The sequence below is a fragment of the Chelonoidis abingdonii genome, chromosome 7, assembly GCF_003597395.2.
Source record: "Chelonoidis abingdonii isolate Lonesome George chromosome 7, CheloAbing_2.0, whole genome shotgun sequence".
In the NCBI taxonomy this organism is placed as follows: Eukaryota; Metazoa; Chordata; order Testudines; family Testudinidae; genus Chelonoidis; species Chelonoidis abingdonii.
In genome coordinates this window covers 39,032,799-39,057,498 of record NC_133775.1, presented here as the reverse complement: position 1 = coordinate 39,057,498, position 24,700 = coordinate 39,032,799, and the positions used below count along the sequence as shown (strand labels likewise).

General features: G+C 41.1%; 3 protein-coding genes across 7 annotated transcripts in view; 1 reads left to right on the top strand and 2 right to left on the bottom strand.

Moving 5' to 3' along the window:
• Positions 1-24,700, bottom strand: part of MFSD14A (major facilitator superfamily domain containing 14A) — a 187,379-nt gene that overhangs the window by 60,235 nt on the left and 102,444 nt on the right. The gene's annotated exons all lie outside the window — the stretch shown is intronic.
• RTCA (RNA 3'-terminal phosphate cyclase) lies at positions 1,573-14,577 on the bottom strand. Its single transcript, XM_032804948.2, has 11 exons — positions 13,842-14,577; positions 13,333-13,433; positions 11,080-11,223; positions 10,454-10,577; positions 9,449-9,507; positions 7,158-7,299; positions 6,056-6,180; positions 4,923-4,981; positions 4,207-4,301; positions 2,974-3,078; positions 1,573-2,154 (listed from the first exon to the last, which is right to left on the bottom strand). The coding sequence occupies exons 1-11, from the start codon at positions 13,884-13,886 to the stop codon at positions 2,056-2,058; spliced, it is 1,098 nt and encodes a 365-aa protein (XP_032660839.1). The 5' UTR covers positions 13,887-14,577; the 3' UTR covers positions 1,573-2,055.
• The window catches only part of DBT (dihydrolipoamide branched chain transacylase E2), a 28,741-nt gene continuing 20,555 nt past the window's right edge, over positions 16,515-24,700 (top strand). For 3 of the 5 annotated variants that reach the window (XM_032804941.1, XM_032804940.1, XM_032804943.1), the window contains exons 1-4: positions 16,515-16,586; positions 23,013-23,136; positions 23,314-23,389; positions 24,286-24,467. In XM_032804941.1, coding sequence (XP_032660832.1) covers positions 16,536-16,586; positions 23,013-23,136; positions 23,314-23,389; positions 24,286-24,467 — 433 coding nt within the window. In that variant the 5' untranslated portion in view covers positions 16,515-16,535. Of the gene's footprint in view, positions 16,587-21,201; positions 21,328-23,012; positions 23,137-23,313; positions 23,390-23,570; positions 23,622-24,285; positions 24,468-24,700 lie in introns of those variants that run through there. The other 2 variants (XM_075067827.1, XM_032804942.2) reach the window with 2 other exon arrangements.

Below are 24,700 nucleotides of genomic sequence, written 5' to 3'. Positions count from 1 at the left end.
TGCCTACTGCCACCACCAGGCCATTCCTAATATTAGAAATACAAGCTTCTTAAGGGCTATTTCTATTGGTTACAAAATTTAATCCTGCCCAATTTCTGTGCATGACAGATTTCTAAGAGAAAAGAAGTTGTAAGGAGAGGCAGATATTGTTAACCAGATACATATGGAACGATTTCCTAGCTTCAGTGGGCATTCTTCAGTCCTAAATTCAATGCTTTAATCCCAATTAAAATGCACAGTGAAGCAACTGCAGCTAATGATCTGAATGAACATAAAATAAACGGGAGTACCACACTGGAGCTGCAGCTCTCAAAATCAAATACCATAGACACAATCTAGAGTAGGAAGGAGGTCTTGTGGTTCAGGCTCTTATTTAAAATGCTGGAGATCTAGGTTCAGTTCCTGCTTCTGCTTAGGTTGACGAGATAGCAAGCATGAAAAATTGGGACAGGGGGTGGAGAGTAATAGGTGCCTATGTAAGAAAAAGCTCCAAAAAATCGGGACTGTCCCTATAAAATCAGGACATCTGGTCCCTCTACTTTGGCTGCAGTTAGTTTCTTGTGTGACCTTGTGTAAGTCACTTCAGGCTAGATCCACAAAGGGACTTAGGTGCTTAAGGGCCATTTTAGGTGCCTAAATGCAACATTTAGGCCAGGGGTGGGCAAACTATGGGCTCCATCCAGCCCACCAGCTGTTTTAATCCAGCCCTCAAGCTCCCACCAGGAAGCATGGTAAGGGGCCGCTCCACGCAGCTCCTGGACACAGCAGCATGGCCCCGCTCCAGCACTCCAACCGGGGAGCAGGGTTGGGGACTGCTTCACGCAGCTCCTGGAAGCAGTGGCATGGCTCTGCTCCAGCTCCTACACATAGGGGCAGCCAGGGAGCTCCGCTCTGCACACTGCCCCTGCCCCAAGCGCCACCCCCATTGGCCGGGAACCGCAGCCAATGGGAGCTGCAGGGGTGATTCTTGCAGATGGGGGTGTGCAGAATCGCCTGGCCGTACTTCTGCCTAGAAGTCAGAGAAAGGATTTGCCGCTGCTTCCAGGAGTCACTTAAGGTAAGCGCCACCCCGAACCAGCACCCCTGAACCTCTCCCCATGCCCCAACCCCCTGCCCCAGCCCTGATCCCCCCTCCTGCCCTCCAAACCTGTCAGTCCCAGCCCAGAGCACCCTCCTACACCCAAAGCTCTTCATACCCACCCCTACCCCTGCACCCCCAGCCGGAGCCCTCCCCACTACCAGAGCCTTTCAATGCTGTGTGTAGCTACACCCCAGAGAGTGTAGATGCAGCCTATCTTTCACTGTGGCATATAGTTACACACACCCTACGCATCGCTGCAAGTGTAGACAAAGTTATAAACAAAGACAGGTTACGGCACAGAAGACTTGTAGAGCTGACCCCTTAATGCAAGAAAGATGATGACTTTAAAGCAGAGTGTCTACAATCCTTCCTGGATAACTGAAAAGAAGTTCCAGATGGTGTTTGCAAACAGCTTAACTCACAGCTAATGAATCTATCTCACTTTAACAAACTGCTGGAGAGATCATAAGCAAAAAAATATCCAATTAAAGTACACTGAAAATTGCTTTATTTTTTCCATATCAATTTCAGCAAAATGACTACAGAAACAGAATAACTTAGAGACAAAGGTTGACAGATAAACAGAAATGAATTATTTGTAACATAAATATGTAAAGGATCCCACATGATAAACCTACATGCTTTAAGGGGAATGGTTGTGTCATTTAAGTAACTTTTAAAAGTTGTAATGATAGTTATCAACTCTGGTGCACTCATGTCCTTAAAGCTACTCAACTCTAGTTTCAGTTCTCCTGAACACTTGCATTTTATTCCATTTGCTATCTCATTTTGCTGTTAATAGCCAAAGGAAGGACAGGAAGTATTCTCAGCATACCACGAAATCGCTACATCACCTCTGAATTTAAATCAAATCAATTATTTATGATAAAAGTAACTCCTGTTCCCCACTGTGTAGCATGTCAACTGAAATGTAGTGCAATACATCAGAGGTATGTTTTTTCTTTAAAGAAAAACTACAAGCTTGAGTTTATCATCCCCATTCCTTGGCACTCAATAAAGTAGGTATCTTTAGTGGAATCTTCATCTTCTGATTTTGTCACAGTAAACTTAGCCTGCAATGATGAGGACAAAATATTAGAAAACTTATAATGTAGTTAGACCAGCCCTGAGTATTAGATTTCTAATAATATTATATTTAGTCAAACAGATGTACATGTATATATAATTAATTCAGCTGAAAATATTTTTAATTAAGGTTGTGAACGCATCTAACCAATGCCAAGGAATTTAAAATTGAACTCTAAACACACCATTCTTTATTTTCAGGGGTGTTTGCCAGTAATTAGTAAGAACTGCAGTGTTCGGACCATCTGTATCCCAACACCAAACTCATTTCACATACACCACAAAGAAGCCATCAGAGGGTGACGCTACAAATGTATACTTATTAAGGGCTTGGCTACACAGAGATTTAGTGCATGGCAAACCAGGGAGTTAATGTACAAGTTCTGGCTGCTAGCAGGGGTCCACCCAATGACTCTGGGCAGGTCTACACTTAAATGGTGCAGTAGCATTGCTGTAACGCTTCAGTGAAGATGCTACCTACAGTGATGGGAGGGCTTCTCCTGTCAGCATGTCGGTATTCCACTTTCATGAGAGGCAGTAGCTATGTCGACTGGAGAAGGCTTCCTGTCGACACAGCGCTGTCCACACAGGATGTTAGGTTGGTATAACAACAATGCTATGGGGCAGTGGATTTTTCACATCCCTGAGCAACGTAGTTGTATCCGTGTAAATTTGTAGTGTAGACCTGGCCTTAGTGTGCAACAGGCTAGTGTGTTGTAGATTCATGCTTTGGCTTGCTACATGCTAAGCCTAAGCCACAGGATGAATGCCCATTGATAGTACTATTCTCCATGCTCTGGATTCACCTTTGTTAGCTGTTCTGCAAAATGCACAGCTGTTTGAGTATGAAGCGTAATTGGTCCACTTTTCACTCTAGATACCCCATTTGCTAAAGCCATGAAAATGATCAGCTTAAGAAGAAAAAAAAAAGAATTAGTTTTTAAACCATTACTACAGCTCCATAACACTGCTCCACGAAAGTGTCAGAGCAGCACACAAGTAAACTGAAAGCAAGTAGGTTTGCTTCTTCAAGGTATGTTATAGAATGGTAACCGCCATTCCCGAGTTAAGTTTATAACGGTAACATGGGTGCAATCCTGATTCTAGTCCCCTTGCTAAAATCCACACCAAAAAAAAGACTTCAGATTGCTAGGTTACACCTGGGGCTGAACAGGACATTGGGAATGAGGTTTCTGAATGATGACACACTCAAAGAGGTATTCACCACATATGTAGTAGTTGACTTGAATTAGAAACACCACTCTGGCACGTTGATTGTTGCACCCTGGCCTGGCGCTAAATGTAGTGTAGCTGGAGAAACCTGAAGGGTTCTTCATTCCCCAGGTCTCCTGCATGAAGCCAGGTAAGCAAGATGGAAAAGAATATTCCCTCAGTATGTTCTCCCTTGCTGTCACCTAGTCACCTCCTGAGGCACTTGGGAAGACAGCCCTGCTCTTGCAGACCTTAGATCTGTTATGTAGCGGAGGGATCTAGAGAGAGTGGATGTGGGGAGGTGGGGGAAGGGAATTCCCACCCTCTTCCTCTGGATTTATTGAGGTTTGCAGGAAGAGGAAACGTCAAGTGAGTCGTAGGAGGCTAGCTGACACCCCTCCTTGGGCCTCATGAGCCTTTCCAGGTGTCATGTGCGTTTCCCCATGAGCTTAAGGGGCTTGTTTAAACTTCCTAAAAAGTCCATTTTGGCTTATCGTGGTAGGTTGCTATTTCTACTCATGCTGCGAGGTCCCCTCCATGGAGCTTTCTAACACTTAAGGGGCAGGAACCAGAAAAGGCTATTTACTAGCCCCTCCTCTATGACTTCAGGGTGACTGGATTTGGGAGACCCTGAACACCTCCTAAAGTTATGGCTGTAGTAGCTATTTGAATGTAAATCTGTGGCTTGCTGTGGAAATGCAATTTTAACTCTGAAATTCAAGACTTTTTTTTTCCTCTCTTGATGTACATTCAATACACAGTCAATTCCGCTTGCTATGTGCTTGCTGCCCTAACTTCATCTTAAAGTCAATGTATGGGATTCTTACCTGGTCTTGCAGATAGTCATCCACTGCTCCCCCATGCCTAAGATTTCCAAGCAGCATCTCTGCAGCTTCAATTCCAACCCTGTCAGAATTCTTACCTAGGGAAAGAGTTTAGGAGGATTAAGAAGCTCCAGAACATTTATAATATTCATTCACTGTAGAATGTGAAAAAACAGGAAACAGAAGGCAGTTAAGTACACCTTTATTGCCACACTCTTGTCTCAAATGTTCACTTGTCACTCTGAGTACTGTGATCTATCATCCCACTGGCGCATCTGGATAAATATGGTACCTGCTTCCTCAGCATTGGGAAGAGTCTAGGCCTCCTTACACTTAGCCAAACAAGATACCAATTAAATCAAATTCACTCCTACACCTTTAACATATATATTCTGCTTTATATAGTACAGGACAAATCCTATATCAGATGAATTGGGTTGCAGTGTGTATGTTTTAATAATTCAGAAGTCTTCCCAAATCAGTGATCTCTAAAAATCCATTAAAATAAGTGGATAAATTCACAACTTTGTTGATTGATTCACCATGCTGCAGAAAAAACATGGATGTAAAGATGTATTTTTTTAAATGAAAGTTTAAGATTCTATAAAGCAAAACTAAAATCCGTGAATGCCTGTTGCCCCTGGTTACTAACAATATGGATTTAATATCCAGTAGGAAACTATATGCACAAAACATGATATACTTTACACAATTCTCACCTCTTTTACCAAGTGATGATCCAGCAAACAGACATCCTGTTGAAGTTTCTGCAACAATACTAAACAGAACAATTAAGTAAATTATCAGATAGCAATTAGGCATTCATCTGCAACCACAGCACACTGGGTTATGATAACAAGATAAGAATGGTTGGTATGATCAGTACTTGAGACCCAAATCAATTCCTGTTAAAGTCAATGGAAACATACACTGTGACTTCTAGGGCTGATCTCACTAACTGGATGGGAAATGTCCAAGAAAAAATACACAGATGGGGAAGAGGTTCATTGCTCACTCAGCAGATGGTACTCCTCTGAGTACGCACCAACTGACAACCCTGACGTAACGCTAGAGGATACCAGGCTGGAAGAGATGTCATGTCAAAAAAGCACAGTCACGTGGCTAGAAAATACAGAAATTCAGCATGGAAGGTTATATATATATATATTATATATATTAAAAAGCTAGAGAAGACAGATGTAATATCCTTATAGTAAAAAATTACTCACACTGCACATATGGTATATATTTAGGCATAGTTAGTGACCTAACTCGTAACTATATTATAAATGTGTTGTCTTTAAATATGTATGTTAAATGTGGCTTCAATATAGTTGAAAAGGAGATAACATTTGTTCCCTTTTTTGCATTTCTGTGATATGAAACAGGCATGCATTTATGCCAAACACACAAAATGTCTCCTGCTTTTAAATGAGAAATACCAGGTCCTGAGTACTCTGTTTTTGCTAGAGAACTCCATGAATGGCTCGAGAACTACTGAGATTATAACATTAAAAAACTAAAAATCCCTCCCTCTCTCAACTGCTCAAGCTTCAGACAGATGCTTAAAAACAAAGTTTTAGTTTGTTTTTGTTAACATGTATTTAATTCAAACTCCTGACAAGTTCCTAGCAAAAGATTTACACACACCAACCTCTCCTGCCAAAGATGAAATAAAAATATAAATTTCTTGGCTTATTATAAAGTGCCCTAATTACTATTCTTAATAAGAAGGAAAGGGGTATTGCTTTCTTTTGTTTACTACCTCTCTCAGTCACAGAAGGATCATTACCATATTCTCAGCTAACAACACAGTAAAATAAGTAAATAGGAGGCTTGTGTCTTGTCTCACATTATTCCACTTCCAGTTCCAAAGGCTTGATTATCAGGTTCTCGAACAGGCTGAATATTAACGTAAAGATCCCCGATTTCTTTTCTGATGCATCTCACTGCTGCTGATGCCATGTCTTTTGCTAGCTAGCATGGTAAAACAAGAAAGAACCGGGTACAGTAGTTAAAATAAATGTTTGATCTAACATTTTCCCTATATACTTAATCATATGAATGCATATTTGAATGTTATTTCAAGCTATAAGGAGACTAGATTTTAAAATGAATGTACCTCATTATTATTGTACACTACTAAAAACTGTACAATGACATTTAACTTATCCTCCTTCCCCTCAGTGTGCAGTTTTCGTACAAAGTTTAGGTAATATTCAGTCCTGGACCAATGACAGATTTTAAAGCTGTACATAGGAGCTTAAATACCAATAGAAATTCAGGATTCCCCCCATTCTACAAGATAAGGATTTTATATCTAGCCCTGATAAAGCTAGAGATATCCGATCTTAAAAATCAGAACATTTTACGTAGTGGAGAGCTATTTTAGGTCACAGTCACAAGCTCTTTGAGACTGAGATTCTAAATACCTCAGTATTTGGAAAGCTCATAGCACAGTTTCATAGGTTCTTAAGATTTCAAGGCCAGAAAGGCCCTTAGGTTCATTTAGCCTGACCTCCTGTATAATACAGGACAGACAATTTCAACCAGAGATTTCTGCATGAAAGCCATCACTTCTGGTTGAGCAAAAGCCTATATTTTAGAAAGGTATCCAATCTTGAATCTCTGCCAAGGGCTTCCGAATGGTTACAACAAGGACAATGTTCTCTCCTACCATTTTGGGTGCTACCATAGTCTATATAATAATACTTCATTTTGGAATTCTCTAAATTTGTATTTGTTATAATTTTCCTCTCCTTGGAAGGTCTGTACAGTTGGATTCATTGTACAATGGTTGCCTGGGTTTACAGGTAGAGAACTACAGAAAAAAATACCAATAAATTTATAGAACTACATATAAAGATTGCTTAATAGACGAATAATTGTATAATATTTATTTACACTATATAAAATTACATCCCCTTACTTCTAGGAATATTACAGGCACTCACTTTAATGGGTAAGGCTCCAGCAACAAATGCTCTTCCATGTATCTTTGTCACAGTGCCACGTTCAGTTAAGTTTATTGGGCTTAACTGTTTGACTGGTGACATTCGGACTATCACTTCACCACCACCTTGGGGGTAGTAGCCCCTATTAAAAATGGGTATCAGATATGGTTAAATGGAAAGAAAAGGGGTGCGTGACATTACAAATTAAGTTATTCCTATAAGCAAGAAAACTAAAAATGGATTTAGCATATTTGTTTGCTAGTATGTGTCTTATCCTTAACATGCTACTTTAGACAGATGAAGTGGCTTAGAAATTTGTGATGTGTACCACAGAAATAAGTACAAAAAATAAAAACATAGCATTACTTTCAACATGCATAGAATGAACCTAATTAATTGCACAATCTTATTAACAGGGTAGATCAGGGGTCAGCAACCTCTGGCATGTGGCTCGCCAGGGTAAGCACCCTGGTGGGCTGGGCCAGCACCATGTCGGGCTGGGCCAGTTTGTTTACCTCCTGCATTGGCAGGTTCAGCTGATCGCGGCTCCCACTGGCCACGGTTCGCCGTCCGAATCCAATAGGGATGGTGGGAAGCCGCAGCCAGCACATCCTTTGCCCGCGCCACTTCCTGCCACCTCCATTGGCCTGGGATGGCGAACTGCGGGCAGTTGGAGCCATAGTCCGCCAAATCTGCCGATGCGGCGGGTAAACAAACTGGCCTGGCCCACCAGGGTGCTTACCCTGGCGAGCCACGTGCTAGAGGTTGCCGACCTCTGAGGTAGTTTGATTAAAAACACTGATTTTCATAATTATTTAAATCAGCAAGCAGGAAACCTTGATTTAAATCATCAATTTTAATTTTCCTAAAGAAAGGATGATTCTTATTAGTTGGTATTCATTAAAACATTATTTTAACATATTTGCAACTAAACATGGCCTTTATATTAAATTTGGTGCTGCTTTTTGCTAATCAGGACGACATTTTATCTATTTAAGCATTATACAGCTTAACATACATTTGTTCAGGTTCTTAATTTTTATAGTGTCAGAAAATGATGAATCATGCAATTCTTATTTACCAGATGAGGACTTATTTTTTTTACTTGTGATTATTTTGTGTCAAGCTCTATTTGGGTGGAAATTCAAAATTAATTAAAAATGCACAACACACCTTTATTTTTTACTCAATAAAACTACCTTAAACATGTTGGATACATAAACTTCTGATAAACTTTTTTTCTAATAAAACAGGCTTTGCTTTAAAAGTAACTGATTTTATTAAACAAATGAAGCATTATATGTTGCTACTGATTTGAACTGATTGTTTCTTGTCACCATCTCCTGCAAGATTTTAGAACTAGTAGATCTCATCCTCTTATAGCTAGTTTTTTATTCATAGACTGGAAGAAGAAAATAATCTTTCCTGCTTTTTCAGCTCCCAATTGGTTTCTTAATTTTGAATGAAATAGTTATTGAACTAAACTAACTGAATAAACTGAAGTGAAGAAAACATTCTCTCTGTACCTGCAGAAGAGGTGCCACAGTTGTCAAAAGCTAATTTAGCTTTTTAATGGACTATGATTCCAGGCGCTTAGCCAGTCCTTTCCACTAGGTCAGTGGTTTGCCTTTCTTTAAAACTTGGTAGTGAGCAAATACTACTTAAAATTATGTTTTTGTATTTAATGTAAATAATCTTAATAAGATTATAATAAATTTGGGCCTTATAGGTTGTCAATTTTTTAATTTTAAATAATTTTTAAAAATAAAACTGCATTTAATTTAAACAAAATCTAATTTAAATTAAAAATCCAATTTTTGATCATCAATTTTTATCCACCCTGCTTATTAGCGTAGTCCATGTTTTATTCCTCTTTTCTCACATCCTGCTGTTTCTTATTCTCATCTGCTGAGCCATGTCTAAGAACAGGCAGTAAACTCTTTGGGGTAGAGACTATAAGCAACTAGCATGGTAAGCACTATGTAAGAAATTAAAATAATACTTTGCATTTAAATAACATTGTCATTTAATGTTCTCAAAGCAATTTATAAACATTAATTAAGCCACTCAACAACCATGAGTAGATATATCTTATCCTCTTTTCGTAGGTGGGTAAACTGAAGGCCGTTAGCAGGTCTGATACAACTTCCACTGAAGTCAAAAAAAAAATTTCTTTTGTCTTCAGTGGACAAAATGGGGCTGGAAAGCACTCAAACATAAAGGACTCACATTCCACTTAGAGACCGGTCTCCAGCACAAAGTATTTCAAAAGCCATAACAGTATAACTTACCTCCTTTTTATGTCACAGTCAAAGGTGAAATTGAACTTTTCAATTATTGGTTTAAAGACCTGAGGAGTTTAAAGCATACTTTAAAAATGCAGAACTATTTTGCATTTAAACACATCCCGCCCTATCATTCAATCCCCAGAGAGAAATATATATATACACTGGTCTACAGTGAAGATCTCAAAATACTCTATAGAAAATATTCAGCGTCATGAAAAATGAATTAGATTGGGATCTCTACATTTTATTTTGCAGACCATTTTGTAAGAGAGATTCTCTTAAGGACCTGCTCCCCTCCTTCCCTATTAATGCTCAGCATTTCTAGAACAGAGACTTTTAATTCAAATTATCTTTAGCAACTGAAAATAAAAAGAGAAATAGACAAGACAGACTTCTTTGTGTTTCAAGGAATTCTGTGAGGCATTTGATGTCCTTTAAACATACAGTATGGAAATATTGTACTAGTAATATATCAAACACATTATTTTTCACTTGTATATTTTAGCATTTAAATAGAAAGGAGGTTATTATATTTTATTTCACATTTGAAACAGCAAAAAAAGCAAAAAATTGCTATGATTACTCTAGAGCAGGGGTCGGCAACCTTTGAGAAGCAGTGTGCCGAGTCTTCATTTGTTCACTCTAATTTAAGGTTTCACATGCCAGTAATACATTTTAACGTTTTTAGAAGATCTCTTTCTATAAGTCTATAATATATAACTAAACTATTGTTGTATGTAAAGTAAATAAGGTTTTTAAAATGTTTAAGAAGCTTCATTTAAAATTAAATTAAAATGCAGAGCCCCCCTGGATTGGCGGCCAGGACCTGGGCAGTGTGAGTGCCACTGAAAATCAGCTTGCATGCCGCCTTCGGCATGCGTGCCATAGGTTGCCTACCCCTGCTCTACAGTTACCACTGATGATATAAGCAGCAATAGGAACATACAGAAGTAAACAAGTTACTTTTGCACCTGAAAGATTTAATAAATCAAAGAAGCTGTTCCCTACCAACACTGTGTAGTCTATCTGTGGAGCCATCTCAGCATTAGTCCCACCTTTTAAACGAAGTTCTGAAGGGGAAGCAGCAAACAGCACACATGGCATTGCTACCTGCAACAGGAGGCACACGCTCCTAAAATGGAATTGGAAAACACTCACAGGTAATGCAGGCATAATACACTTAAACCAGTAAATTATCAGTCAGCAAGTGAAGTTTCAAGAGCATTTTACATATGATATAAATTGGAATATTTCAATCTGAAGATAATCATTAGTGAAATGACATTAGACATTCCTCTAACATATATTACCCTGTCAAAATCCTAACATGTACCTTTTTGTCACTGATGTTTCTTTACAAGCCAGAAAATAAAGATTTTTTCCTAAGATTTTTCTTTTATCTTTGATCAATCAAGTTTTCTATACACTCTCATTGGAGGGGGAAATTAACATAGGTTTCTTGTTTATTTCCCTCATACATCTACATTACTAATAGCATGGATTAAGGAGATAGTATCAGTCCTCAGCATGAATTTCCTTGTTTTTTCTAATGTTTGCCATAACCTAAAAACTACTGAAGAACAGTTAAAACTAGTTATTACATCAGTTAATAGTAGGTATTACAACACACATACCCTGCTGTTTTGGTATCCGCTATGTGGGTTCCACCTTTGATCTTCCCAGGAGTGAAGGTTATTTCTGTTGAACCAATTTCTCCACCATCCAGCTGCCCATCACATAAATCTCGAATCATTTCTAGTCCAGACAGATGTTGAGGCCTGCAAGCCATAATATTACATTAAGACATACATCAGACTGTCTACTCACTCACATTAGATTACAGAACTATTACATATTTAGTAATAGTATAACAATTGCAAGCTTCAGCCCAAACCAAAACAGTAGAAATTCAAACTGATTCCCACAGAGTTTCATGACTACCTGTAAACCACAGGAACCAGAATAGTCTTATGGAATTAGTGGGAATCCTGTTTCTCTTCCACAGGAGCAGGACAGGGTAGAGAGATGGGACTGAGGCGGGGTGCAGCAGGAATCCCCTGCCTTCCCTACAAGAACTTGTTAAAGCTTGAGCCAAAATGCAGTGGGAAAGGTGATAAGCCCCAATTCCAGGCCACTATATGGAGCCAGAGAGGAGGACTGGAACAGAATCAGGGGCAGTCACTTGACTCAAGCACATTTTAGAGTCAGGTGCACAGCTGGGTGATCAGAGCTCTCCTGCAATATCTGTCCTGATAGCTCCTGCTGTGCAGACATTCACTCTCCTATTTGTGTGGGTCTTCCACAAAACAAGAGGAGAGAAAAACATTGGGGAAATAAAATAGGAAAAGATGGTCAAAACTTTTTTTTGAAGTGTGCAAGGGTACTCAAAGGCAGGGCAAGTCAACTTCAAAATGATTTTGGTGAAGCTGACTAGTTTCAAATTGACACTGTCAACTTAAATATATAAACAATGTGCGATGTATACAACTGCTAGGGGTCCAGTTTCTGTAATTCAAATTAAAATAATGTAATAAGTATAATTAGCTCTGTTGGCTTTTATATGCCATAGCCTTGTAACTGTGACACTGTGATTAGAGTAGTATGTCACAAATCAAAGACAGACAGTAGTTTTTTAAGGGAGCTGAAGAGGCCTACAGACAAGAATGTCAATTACACCTCTACGCCGATATAACGCGACCCGATATAACACGAATTTGGATATAACGCAGTAAAGCAGTGCTCCGGGGGGGCAGGGCTGCGAACTTTGGTGGATCAAAGCAAGTTTGATATAACACGGTTTCACCTATAACACGATAAGATTTTTTGGCTCCCAAGGACAGCGTTATATCAGGGTAGAGGTATACTAAATTGAGTTTGATAGGTACACATGTGTGACAAAAATTTGTGAAGTTTGTACAGTGGAAAAAAAGCATATAGCCTGAGACAATCTTTTAAAACCAAATATGGCCTCTCTTTGTTGTTTTAGGTTCTGTTTCTAAAATTAATGCCAAGTGTCCGGAGCAAAACCTACATGGTACTGACACCAGCCACATAAAAAGTCATTAACCATCAGCTCCTTAAACAGTCTAGGTAAAAACATTCAGATCTCTGTGCCGTGGTATGAGGAGACTCACTATTTGGGGACATTGTTTATAGACATGTTTGCAGTCTCCCTTGCTAGGGATGGAATATTTTGCAGTGTTTCTGCAAGACATTTTACAATTTTGATCATATTTGAAATCTCATATTGTCATATGATGTTTTTATAACAAGATGTAACTGATGGGATCTCTTATGGGAAACGGAATAAGGCAGCCAGACTCAAGTGGAGAGTCATGGGGACAGAAGCCCTCCTAGGTGAAACAAATTCAAATACTCTTTTGCCATGACAAACTATATAGATGATGCCAAAAGTGTACACCAGAAGCTAATATATTTACATGAAGCACGTGAACAGGTTAGGACTTCAGAGTTTCTGGAGTTCAATCTTGAATCTTTTCCTGACACAATAGCGTTTTGCTAAAAATCTCTTACTATTGCAGCAGCTGTAGTGTAGCTCTAGTGAAGAATACTATTATCTGGTGGCATTTTTATTATTATTGTGCCCTCAAAACCTTGATATAGGTAGGATTAGGCAATGTGGTGATAAAAAAATACCCATGCCCCAACTTACACTAGCACTGCCACCACTGCTACCTCTGTTGGAGTTGCATTAGTGTCACAGCAACACAGAAGGAGTTTGAGCAAAGGATCAGTGTAGACACAGCCAATGCCAGGTGTGTTGAGTGGGATGCTTGCCTGACACCCCTCACAATTTTAGGCATGTTTTTCCCTCAACCCGTTTTAATGGAAAGTCTCCCAGTTCTGGGTCACTGGGGGAAGCTTACCTGAGGCCAGGCTGGCTCCTCCCAGCTCGGATCCTCCGCACTCGCAGGGGAAGCCCCAGGAGGCAGCTCAAGGCGGTGGAGACTCGCAAGATCTGGCCACCCTGCAAGGGGGTGTCAGGTGGTCAGCTCCCCCACGGAGCACTGGGCAGGGATGGCTGGGCTAGGGGTCTACCTCCACCCCACTCCTCCAAGCCCGTAAGCCGGGCTAACCACCACCCCTTCCCATCAAGGCCCTAAAGCCAATCCCTTCTCCACCTCCATCCCCAGCCAGGGACGAGAGCCAAGCCAGGATCCACCCCACCCCACCCTGCATCCCCAAGGCGCAGCCCGAGGGTTTCTGGGAGCCCGCTAGGACCACCCCCCCAGCCCGGGGCCTAGCCGGCCATCCATGCACTCTCTACCCTCCTTCCGCGGGAGTCAGGCCCACCCCGGAGCCCCCCGCAGCCCAGCTCTGTGCTGTCCCACCAGGAAGGCCGGGCCGATCCACAGGGCCTGCTCCTTGTACTCACCCCCTCCATGACCCCGCCATCTATCTCCACCCTGTCCCCGTCCATAGGCAACAGGCAGCCGCGGCGCCTCCCAGGGGAAGAGCGGCCGAGACGATGGGGAGTTGGCTGGGCTCCGCAGACAGCGAGGCCCCGGCGGAACAGGCTCCCTAGGCCGGGCACAGTGCAGGGAGGGAGCTGGAGCCGGTAACACGTGGCTGGGGAGAGTCAGGGCGCAGCAGCCGGGCTCTGAGCTAGCGGCGGAGGCTGCAGCCAGCGCTGAAATGCCACTGGCTGCCTGGCAACTGCAGAGTGAGGGGGGCCGCCTCCCGACTGCGGCTTCTGGAGAGCGACGTAGCTGTGAAGAGCAGCTCGGAGAGCCGATAGACCCGGCCCGACTCTCCCTCAGTGTGGGGAAGTGAGCACGTTCAGGCCGGTCCGCAGAGAAGTTTGGGGGGTGGCGGGAATGAGGAAAAGTGCCTAGATCTTGGCCCCACTCCTGCCAGGCGCTGAACACCTGCGCCCCCTCTGAAGTCAGTGAAAACAAAGAGCACTTCCCTTTGTTTACATTTCCGCTTTATCAGCATATTTTGACTGTGCTTCCTTATTGCCTATTCCACCATACTCCAAGATGTATTCCTAGATGTGTGAAGAATGTAGAGCAGCAGAGAATAAGATCAGCCAGGCCGGAGGCCCCAAAAACTCATCATAAAGAAGCCTGGCTTCTAACAGCTTAAAACAGCTGTTTGCTATAACTGTCTGGAAACTGGCTTATGTTTCGAGAGTATGTTTGTTTCTGCAACAAGGGAAGTTTGCAGCAGAATTTCAATGGACTATAAGGCGCTATTACGTGTTGGGACCACAAAGGAGGAACTTGATTTCTAAACGTACCTATGCTATTAATGAGGGTAAGAGATGTTTACAGACAACAAACTAATTGCTTTCAATATACAAAAAGAGAATGCTCAGTCCCCAATGCTGCAAATATTTAATTGTAGGCACCTCAGGTCCCTACAAGGACCATTCTTATTATGACCACAGATAATCATTTCAAAATTGGTGTGGATTAGTAATGTCCAAACATTATACAGCTGCGGAGTCTGTTTTGAATAAAATTATCAAATTAAGGATACTAATCCAGACTGTAATTTGCATAGCTATACACAATATGGTAGAATAAATTAACCTTTTATAGTTGCTTTTGCCAGTCATAAAGCAGGAAACAACTGGGGAAAAGTTAAGAAAACTATCAATCCAATACATGATAAGGCAGTCAAAATTAACAAGAAAAAAAGGGGCATAAAATAAAAGGATATAATATTTTTTACAGATTTTTTATGGATATAATTTTTTGGGTGTTTTTTTTTTACTGCAATAGTTATACCAGTACAACCTCTACGTTGAATGCAGTTATATTAGTGTAAATGTGCTTCTACTGGTTTAGCTTATTCTGCTTCCTAGGAATAAATGATGTTGTTATAAGCACATTTACACCAATATAACTGCATCCACATTAGGAACACTGTATGCAGACAAGGTTTTACTGTGGAGATATAAGGGACAATTTTGATAGTATGCATTTTCAGTTGCTGTGAAATCTCCAAGACAGAGCCCTACATGGATACAAAAATTGTATCCACATGTGATCTGTGATCCGCAAAAATAATCCATGGATATCTTCAGATTTGCAGGGCTTTAAATATAAAATTTGGATCAGCATCCATCCATGATCTGCAAAAATGGCCTGCACATGCAGATATAAAGTGAATATCTGCAGATTTGCAGGGCTCTCCTTTGGGAATATTAAATTAAATAAAAATAAATGAATAATAATCTCAGAGAGTAAAGAGTTTAAACAACTAAAATAATGAGAAATACCAACTTTATTAGATGATCACTCACTCTTTAATGGCAAGTTTCAGAGTAGCAGCCCTGTTAGTCTGTATCAGCAAAAAGAACAGGCGTACTTGTTGCACCTTAGAGACTAACAAATTTATTTGAGCATAAGGTTTTATGAAAATTAAAATGGAAATTCCATTTTATAGTCATATTTCAGTCTGATATGTTTGTACCTATTAGGTAACCTCTAAAATCCCTGTAACTGAAAGATCAAAGAAAAACTGTCATCCTCCTCGGCTCCCCCAATTTGTTGACTTTGTGCATTGAGGGCATCATTTGCGAGTGCTTGAATCAATGCAAACATCACTGTTGAAGACTCCGTGCTGTAATAGTCAATTTCGTCCTGCGCCCCCCCCCCCCCATTCTGTGTGTCTTTCCTGCAGGGGAGTGGGAAAGACAATCATTTCCAATATCCAGGGAAAGCCTTTGGTGTTGGTATAAGCATGGGCGTGGGGACTCTGCACAGATAGGCGCTGTGAGACTGGCCCGTCTGAAGCTGCCACCATTCCTTGCTCCGCCCCGTGCTGTGCGGTACGAGTCTCCCCGAAGTCCCTTCCCCAGCAGTTTCACCTCTGGGGGGGGTGCCCGCTCGCCGCCCAGCCACGCCCACGCGCTGGCCGCCCCAAATCACAAAGCTCCCCCGCGCCCTAACAAACTGGTACCCCCGACCTTGCTGCTCCCTAGACCACCGACTGGCCGTGGGGGTGGGCTACCCGTCTATCTCCTGATTGGCTGCTGTGTCTGAAGCTGACTTCTGATTGGTTGAAGGCTGGGCTGTGTGGGGGGCGTTGAGGGGGCCTTCTCTTTTTCCTGTTTAAGATGGCGGCAGTGAGGGCGCTGAGGAGCTGCTCGCGGACTGCGGGGTGCCTGGTAAGGGAGGCGGGGCGTCTTGCGAGCTTCTGCGGGGACAGGTAGCGCGTGCACCCCCGCCTTCTCGGGTGCGCGGGCCCGCCGGGGAGCCGCTGCCTCTGGCACCTTCTGCTTCGCCTGAGCAGGGGAGAGAGGAAGGTCCCTAGTGGAGAGACCGCCGCCCCAGACACCTCCACTTGCCCCGTAACCCCACTTTGGACCCGTCCCCAACTCACAGCCCCATCCCAGACACCCCAGTGCAGACCTGCCCTTTCCCACAGCCCCTGTCCCAACCCCTCTCACAGGCTATAGTCTCCTGTCCCGGCTACCTCAGACCCCCTGCCCCAGACACCCTAATGCAGACCTGCCCCTTTCCACAGCCCCATCCCAGACCTGCCCCTTCCCACAGCCCCTGTCCCAACCCCTCCCACAGGCTATAGTCTTCTGTCCCGGCTACCTCAGTCCCCCTGCCCCAGACACCCTAGGGCAGACCTACCTCTTCTCACAGCCCCATCCCAGACACCCCAGTGCAGACCTGCTCCTTCCCACAGCCCCATCTCAAGCACCCCAGTATGGACCCCTCCCACAGGCTATAGTCTCCTGTCCCAGATACCTCAGACTCCCTACCCCAGACACTCTAGTGCAGACCTGCCCCTTCCCACAGTCCCATCCCCAAGCACCTCAGCTATAGCCTCCTTTCCCAGGCACCTCAGTGCAGACTCATCCCTGACACCCCAGAGCCCCCTGTCCCAGATACCCATGTGGACCCATTCCTGTGCCATAGCTCCTGTCCAAGACTCCCCTGTGCTGAATTATCCCTTGCCATAGCTGACATCCCAGTGTGGTCTCCATGCCAGAGCCTCCCAGCTCAGACACCCCAATGTGGACCCCTCCCCACTCCATAACCCACCAGTCCAGATGTTTCCTTACTGTTTCATATCCCTTCAATATACAAACATCTCTACAAGGAAATCCACATCTCAGATGTGTATTTTCATAAGCCAACTATACCCTTTTTTAGGTAAGCCTCAGTTATCTGTCCCATTGCATCACCTATATATCCCACACATATGGCAACTCCTTTCATATACTAATACATCCTTATATATGGTCCTTGTGTAGCAACCACGTTGTATGTGTAACTCCAAAGAGCTTGAATAAGCAGCCTCCTGACTTAGAATATCAGGGTTGGAAGGGACCTCAGGAGATCATCTAATCCAACCCCCTGCACAAGGCAGGACCAATCCCCAAATGGCCCCTTCAAGGATTGAACTCACAATCCTGGGTTTAGCAGGCCAATGCTCAAACCACTGAGCTATCCCTCCCCCCCTCTACTGGGAGGGGTTCAAACAGTCTGCTTTTAATAAAACTTGTAATCTCGTCAATTAAAAATGTTTTCTGCGAAATGATGCTAAGTATTTGTAACTGTCTATATTGTAACCTTTACTGAAGCATGTTGGTGTAGGGTTATATGATTGCTGTCGTGTGGAACGTCACAAAAATGAAAATATAAGCTTTTCCAAGTGAAAAACCGTTTAAAATGAACATATATCCTGCTTTGTGAGAGAAGTGGATATTTTTTGTCCCCACAGCATCTTATCAGCTATAAACAATTATATCCAATTCCATCTAATCACAGACCTACCAAGTTTTCCCTCTTATTTAGGATTCATTTAATAATACTGTAATGAAGGATTTTTGTGACAATCTAAACAGTTTATCAATCAACCATTTTTTAGACAATATTCAACTCACTGTAATTGTCAAAGCATTTTGAAAACTCCTGCTTCTTGTGTCTGCATTGTCTTGTTAGTCTTCTATCTAATCAGGCTTCCTGCTTTTCATATCCAGAGGAAGACTGTGTTAAGGTAAAAGTGGTTCTTTTGTCTGTTTGCATCAGTGAGTTATCTGGTCTGTAATTTAGCATTGTCTGTTTATATTGGATACCTTATTGCGTGCATTTTCTCTTATTCTTGGAAGACATTCCATTTCTCTTCCTGAAAACATCCACTGCAAAGAGTCATGAAGGTTGTCAGGATTCAGTAAATATATTTTGCCTGTAACTTATGTTGAGGTTTCATGATAAAATAATATTGCGATACAATTTTTATTTTACTGATTTCTATGAAGGCAGCTGTGCACTTTCAAATATAGAAAATGTATGCAAAACAAAATTTAAACATATTTTTTTAAAAAATTACTTATCCTGAAGTTCACTTATGTTCTAGTTCTTAGAGACTGCCGAGACGAGTTCCAAAGGTAGGCATTCTCCACTGAAAGGCCTTATGCTGAACGCACTGTATTAGACTGGATTTTGAGATTGAGTGCTTTCAGTTTAATTTAACTGGTCCCATAACTTTAATTCAGGTCTGTAAAGATCAACACCTTGCATTGTACCTGCAAACTAACAGTCAATGCAAAGATATGAGCACATATGTTGTTCCAGCTTCCCCACTTAGAAAGAAAACAGTGGCATTATCCACTAACTGAAGCTTCCACATGGACTTAAGTAGTAGCTTTAAGTAAAATATATAATGATATTCCCTTCAGGCTTGATTACGGCATCTACTGCTGTTGTGAAGTTAGCAGTATAGTCTCCTGGACAGCTGTAGACTGAGAAAGGTAAAAGAGGCCCCTGTGCCAGCTAGAAATCCAGGAGCAAAATTGGGTCAACAGAGCCTTTCTGGGAATGTTTGTTTGCATGGGAAGACTCTTGTGTTACTATCAGTGTCAGACAATGGCAGTGTTGATGTAAATATCTTCAGTGTGCAGTCAACTTGGGCTTTTACCCAGATTTTAGCCCACATCCCCTTATTATCTTCATAGAAAAACTCGTGACCCAGGTTTGGAGGTACTTCACATTGGGGCTAGTTTACATGGCTGAGAGTATAGATTAGAATCTGCTGCTTTCACTTGAGCAGAAACCAGCCTGCTCTACACTGAGGATCCAGGTAAAATCACTTGAGTGCTGGCAGTCCTCTAATACCCTTCCTATAGTACCCCTCAAAGGACAGACAAGTTCTCCCGCAATTGACTAGGAAAGAATCTTAGGGCTTGGCTACACTTGCAAGTTGCAGCCTGGTGAGGGGGTTACAGCGCTGCAACTTACCAGGTGTCCACACTTACAGAGTTCGGCCAGCGCTGCAACTCCCTTCCTGCAGCGGTGGCTGTACACCTGGTCTGCTATGGGTGTAGCGAATCCAGCGCTGCTGATACAGCACTGCTCATCAGGTGTGGACATTCACCAGCGCTGTTATTGGCCTCCAGGGTATTAGGAGGTATCCCACAATTCCTGTATACAACAAACCGGAAGGTACTCCCCGGAGCTACTTATCTAAAAAACAAACACAGCTGCTCTTTGCTGCAGCGAGCGAGCGAGCCGAGCTTTGGAATTTTCCAGCTGTTTGCTTGAGGAGACAAACAGCACGCGGGGGGGGGGGGGCGCGGGGGCGGGAAGGGATCCCGTCAGAGAAGCTGCTTATCTGGTCTGAAGCCTTTTTACATTTAAGAGTGATTGAGAGAGGGGTGGGGGAAATGGCCATAATTTGCAAAGCAGGGAGCTGTCACACAGTGTCTGCTCAAAAATCCACTCTCTCTGTCTCCCCGACGCTCACTGTCACACTCTCACCCACACCCCCTCTTTGAACTTGCAAGGCAGGGAGCTGTCACAGGTCTGCTCCAAAAACCACTCTCTCTGTCTCCCGCAAGCTCCCTGTCACACTCCCACCCACCCCCTCTTTGAAAAGCACGTTGCAGCCACTTGAACGCTGGGATAGCTGCCCACAATGCACCACTCCCAACAGCGCTGCAAATGCTGCAAATGTGGCCACACTGCAGCGCTGGTTGCTGTCAGTGTGGCCACACTGCAGCGCTGGCCCTACACAGCTGTACGACCACAGCTGTAACTACCAGCGCTGCAAAAATGTAAGTGTAGCCATGCCCTTAGTGTCTCAGCACAAAGAACCATAGATATGTCCCCAAGTACACACAAGCAAGTGCAGAAACAGGGAGGACGCAGTAACATCGGTATGACTTTACTATGGAAACATTCAAACCCAGTCTAGGCTGACTCTGGTGTTCAGACCTGGGTACCAATCAACCAGTAAAGACATATCCTGTGCGTCAAGCACTTGTTTTCATAAATATTTTCTGGCTTTAGCTGGCCTAGAAAGCTTATTTCGACTCAGTTTCTAACTAAGGCCCAACCCTACAAAGATCAGTGCATGTGTTTAACATTCTTATATTTGTTGGATTATTTTAATGGTACACCTAGTATAGGATTAATAGAGTGAATCTCTTATTTCATGTCATAACAAATTATTTTGTGATTTGTTCAATGAAACAATAAATATTGCTATAATGATATTATGCAGTGAAATTACCAGCATCTTTAGTCCATGGATTTGAGCTGTTAAGAAAGGAACACCTTATTGTATAAAGAGACTACATGCTGAATGATTCATTTAATATGTTAACCTTTAACACACCAAGTTTTTTCATAAAGAATGTGTAGTATTAAAAATCAAAGACAAATTTCATTTAAAACACTGAATTAGTTTTTAATTATTCCTAAAAATGTCAACTCAAGACAGGACTGAAAATCTTCTGTACCAAAACCAGTCTGTTTTTTTGGCAGTGACAGTACTAATTTACTATCTTCAATGGTAACCTAATGTTAAAATCAAATGGAATGCATTCATGAAACTTCAGATTTAGTGATAGTTCAGAGGTTTGAGGCTGCTGCTTGTGATCATCTATTCAGGTAAATATTGAGCGTTTTCCAGTTAGGGGCTTTACAGGGGAATAGAATTGTATTTTATGTTCTGAATGAATAAGCCTTATTGAGCAAACAATATAGCCATGATCTCAAGTGAGGAGATGTAAACATAATAAACAAAAAATCCAAAAATCAGGGCAGAAAAGTCATTCACACTTTACTGGAATATAATCTAATTTACCATAAATTTTAAATGCTTTCATGAAACAGGAGCTACTGTTGTTTAATATTATTTTGCTGAATTTTTGTCATGAAAATAGGCAGGAAGCGATATTATTCATTGGGGGAATCAGAAAAATACTTATTCTGGTTCAACAGAGATGGTCTCAGTAACAAATAGCTAAAAGGTAGCTGAAAATTACATTGGAATGTTGTTAGAGTTAGCCTGTGCAATGTAAATATTGTTTCTGGAGAGGAAGGAAACAGTTATGGATATTTATATATCAGATCAAATTATATATACTAGTATGCATAAGAAATACGTGAACAGTACCTAATTCAATATAGCATAGTATTCTGGATTACCTTTCTTATGAAAGGTGTCACATAAAACCAGTCCTTTCCTAGTTTCTGGGAGAAGTTTAATATTCTTTGTGTATAGGAAGTTAATATGCTTTTCTATCTGTCTGAACTAAGAGAGGGGCAAAATTAAATTAAAACACCTAATTGCAAACCTTCCCGTGCAGGTATCCTGTTTTCTGGATCCTCTAAGAAGATAACGTCTAAATTTTACAGTCTGAGCCACTTGAGTACATTGTAGCACCTGAGTTTTGTTTTTTAGTAGCAAATCTCAGCAGTTAATTTATTTAAAGTTTTTTTTGTTAGCTTTATGGATCATTTTTAGACAACATAAAACCAGAATAAAATTTAAATAGACGTTTTTCATACTAAGGTAGTAAACTGGTTTCTGTTTCTAAGGACTTGATCTAACTGCCATTGAGGTTAATAATAAAACACCCATTAACTTCAGTGGGAGCACTCTTGGCCTGTAGGCATATATCCAAAATTACTGCTTCTGTGACTATACAATGCTTCTATATCACAGAACTTTTCAGACTATTGTATTGACTCCTGAATTAGGTTTCTGGACTGAATATAATTTCAAATCTAAAGAAAACATGCAAATTATACCCAATGCTAAAATAATTTAATAAAGTTGATGTTAAAGAATAATTACCTGAAGATAAGTGCCAGTTCTAGATTGTTTTAAATGGGAATGGAAAGGCAATTGTTTGTGCCCTATGACAGTTACTTTCTAACTAGCACCTCAGATCAACCTGTGATTGCTATGAAGACAAAGGAAAATGTACAGATTTTTTCTCTTACATTAAGAGTTCTTTCCAGCATGCATTTTGCATATGAATATTTCCAATGGCTGTACTTGTGTTTAGTGTGTGTATGTAATCTTTGTAAAACATATGCCAGTTGCTTAGAAACAATAACAGCTATATATCTGATGCCAAATCTTGTCATGATTTTTATTCACTAGCGATGACAAAATGCTTGATGTTTTGAAGTCTTTGAACTCCCAAGTGTTGTATTAGTAAAACTGTATAAATATATATGACAAATAAAGCCTGTGCTAATTTAGAATCTGTATACATTATAGAATGTTTTCAATTGTAATTTAAGACCCCACCTTTTTAATACTTAAGATCTTTTTCCTCCAGATTTGTGTTCACCATATTAGACCGTGTAGCAGTGTTCGCTTTATAAAGTCCAAATACATAAGCATATTTGACAAATCTGCATTCAAGTTTAGTCATCAACACACATCATTCAGAACGTCTGCTAGTAAGTTTTTTTTCATGTTTAAGTAACTTATTTTACACTCCTATTATGTTAGTAGTCTGTGATTTGCATCTTATTACTAGTACATAATCTAGTGTATTTGGTGCATTAACATTTTTCTAGCTGGCATTTTAGATTTAATATTTAACTTGCTATTTTTGTCTGATTATCTGTTTCAAGTTTCAAATGGCCAAATTGTCCAGTTTAAGCTCTCTGATATTGGAGAAGGAATTACAGAGGTGACTGTGAAAGAATGGTAAGTTTAATTTTGTTACTAATATACTTAGAAATTAAAAATGCTTTAATGTCTACATTAATTATCAATAGATTGTGAATAACCTTTTTGTGTTACCTGTGTAGGCTTTTTTGAATTATGTTTGCCACATTTTGAAGACCCATGCCCTGTATAATCTGAGTTTAATATTCTATTGTTCTAGCTCATCATGGACTGCTTTGGGGGAGAGTCCATTATTTAATTACAGCTGAATGTATCACTCTCTCTCTTCCCTCCACAATGACTATTTTAGGGTTGCAGGAGGTTTAAGTTTGGGCCACATGTGTTAAGCTGAATTTTGGAAAGGAACTTCTGGCTAGGAAAACCTCAGTTAGGCCCATAATTCCTTTTAAAATGGAAGAACCTAGCACAGAAATCATTCTCAAAACTCAATGGTAAATTGATTGAATAGAATTGAGACTCCACTAGGGGAAAAGCAGCCATGGAATGCTTCTTGCTCAGTGTCAGCTGGAGGTGTACTTTTCTTTTGGAATAGGAGATAGACTCTCCAGCTGTAGAGCTTCCCTGTCATCTATTCATGTTGTCAGGATCAGACCATCCTGTGCTATTAATTAACTGAACATGAGGCTTTTAGTTAGAAATGGTTTGTATACTGTCAAGAGAACACTAATATTTGCAGTAAAATGATAGAACAAGTGTATTGTGGGGAAGAATCCAAAGTCATGGTAACATTTTGCATATCAAAGATAGTTCTCCTGTCTGTAGGCTGGCAAGAGGTATACAACAGAATACATTCACATTTTAAACAACATATTATATTATACTGTTATTCATAATTGGGTTTATTAAAAGAATACATTGAGCCAGTATGATTTTACTCTCATGTGCTATGTAAGCCTGTCTTTTCCTCCCCATAGGTATGTAAAAGAAGGTGATAGTGTGTCTCAGTTTGATAGCATCTGTGAAGTACAAAGTGATAAAGCTTCGGTCACTATCACTAGTCGTTATGATGGCATCATTAGAAAACTCTATTATAATCTAGATGAAATTGCTTATGTTGGAAAACCATTAGTGGACATAGAAACTGATGCCCTGAAAGGTATTGTAAACACTTTCCCTCTTGCATATTAATTTATTTTTGTTGTCAAAACCATCCAGGTATTCAGGGGAATTCAAGATTAAGATTACATTTTTTGCAGAAAATGAATTTAATTAAAATCTTAAAATTTAACTTCTGTATATAAGAAACTACACCATGGGTGTGGAACCTATAGCCCATGGGCCAGATCCGGCCTCTTGCTCATTTTCATCCGGCCCATGGACCACACACTT

What these genes read in the sequence shown, in the direction of transcription:
- RTCA (XM_032804948.2), bottom strand. Translation starts at nt 13,886, where the DNA reads ATGGACGGGGACAGGGTGGAGATAGATGGCGGGGTCATGGAGGGG. An exon ending in CTGGAGCCTTACCCATTAAA is followed by an intron (nt 6,181 to 7,157) that starts GTGAGTGCCTGT and finishes TTACCATGCTAG; the next exon opens with CTAGCAAAAGACATGGCATC. An exon ending in GGAACTGGAAGTGGAATAAT is followed by an intron (nt 4,982 to 6,055) that starts GTGAGACAAGAC and finishes TGTTCTGTTTAG; the next exon opens with TATTGTTGCAGAAACTTCAA.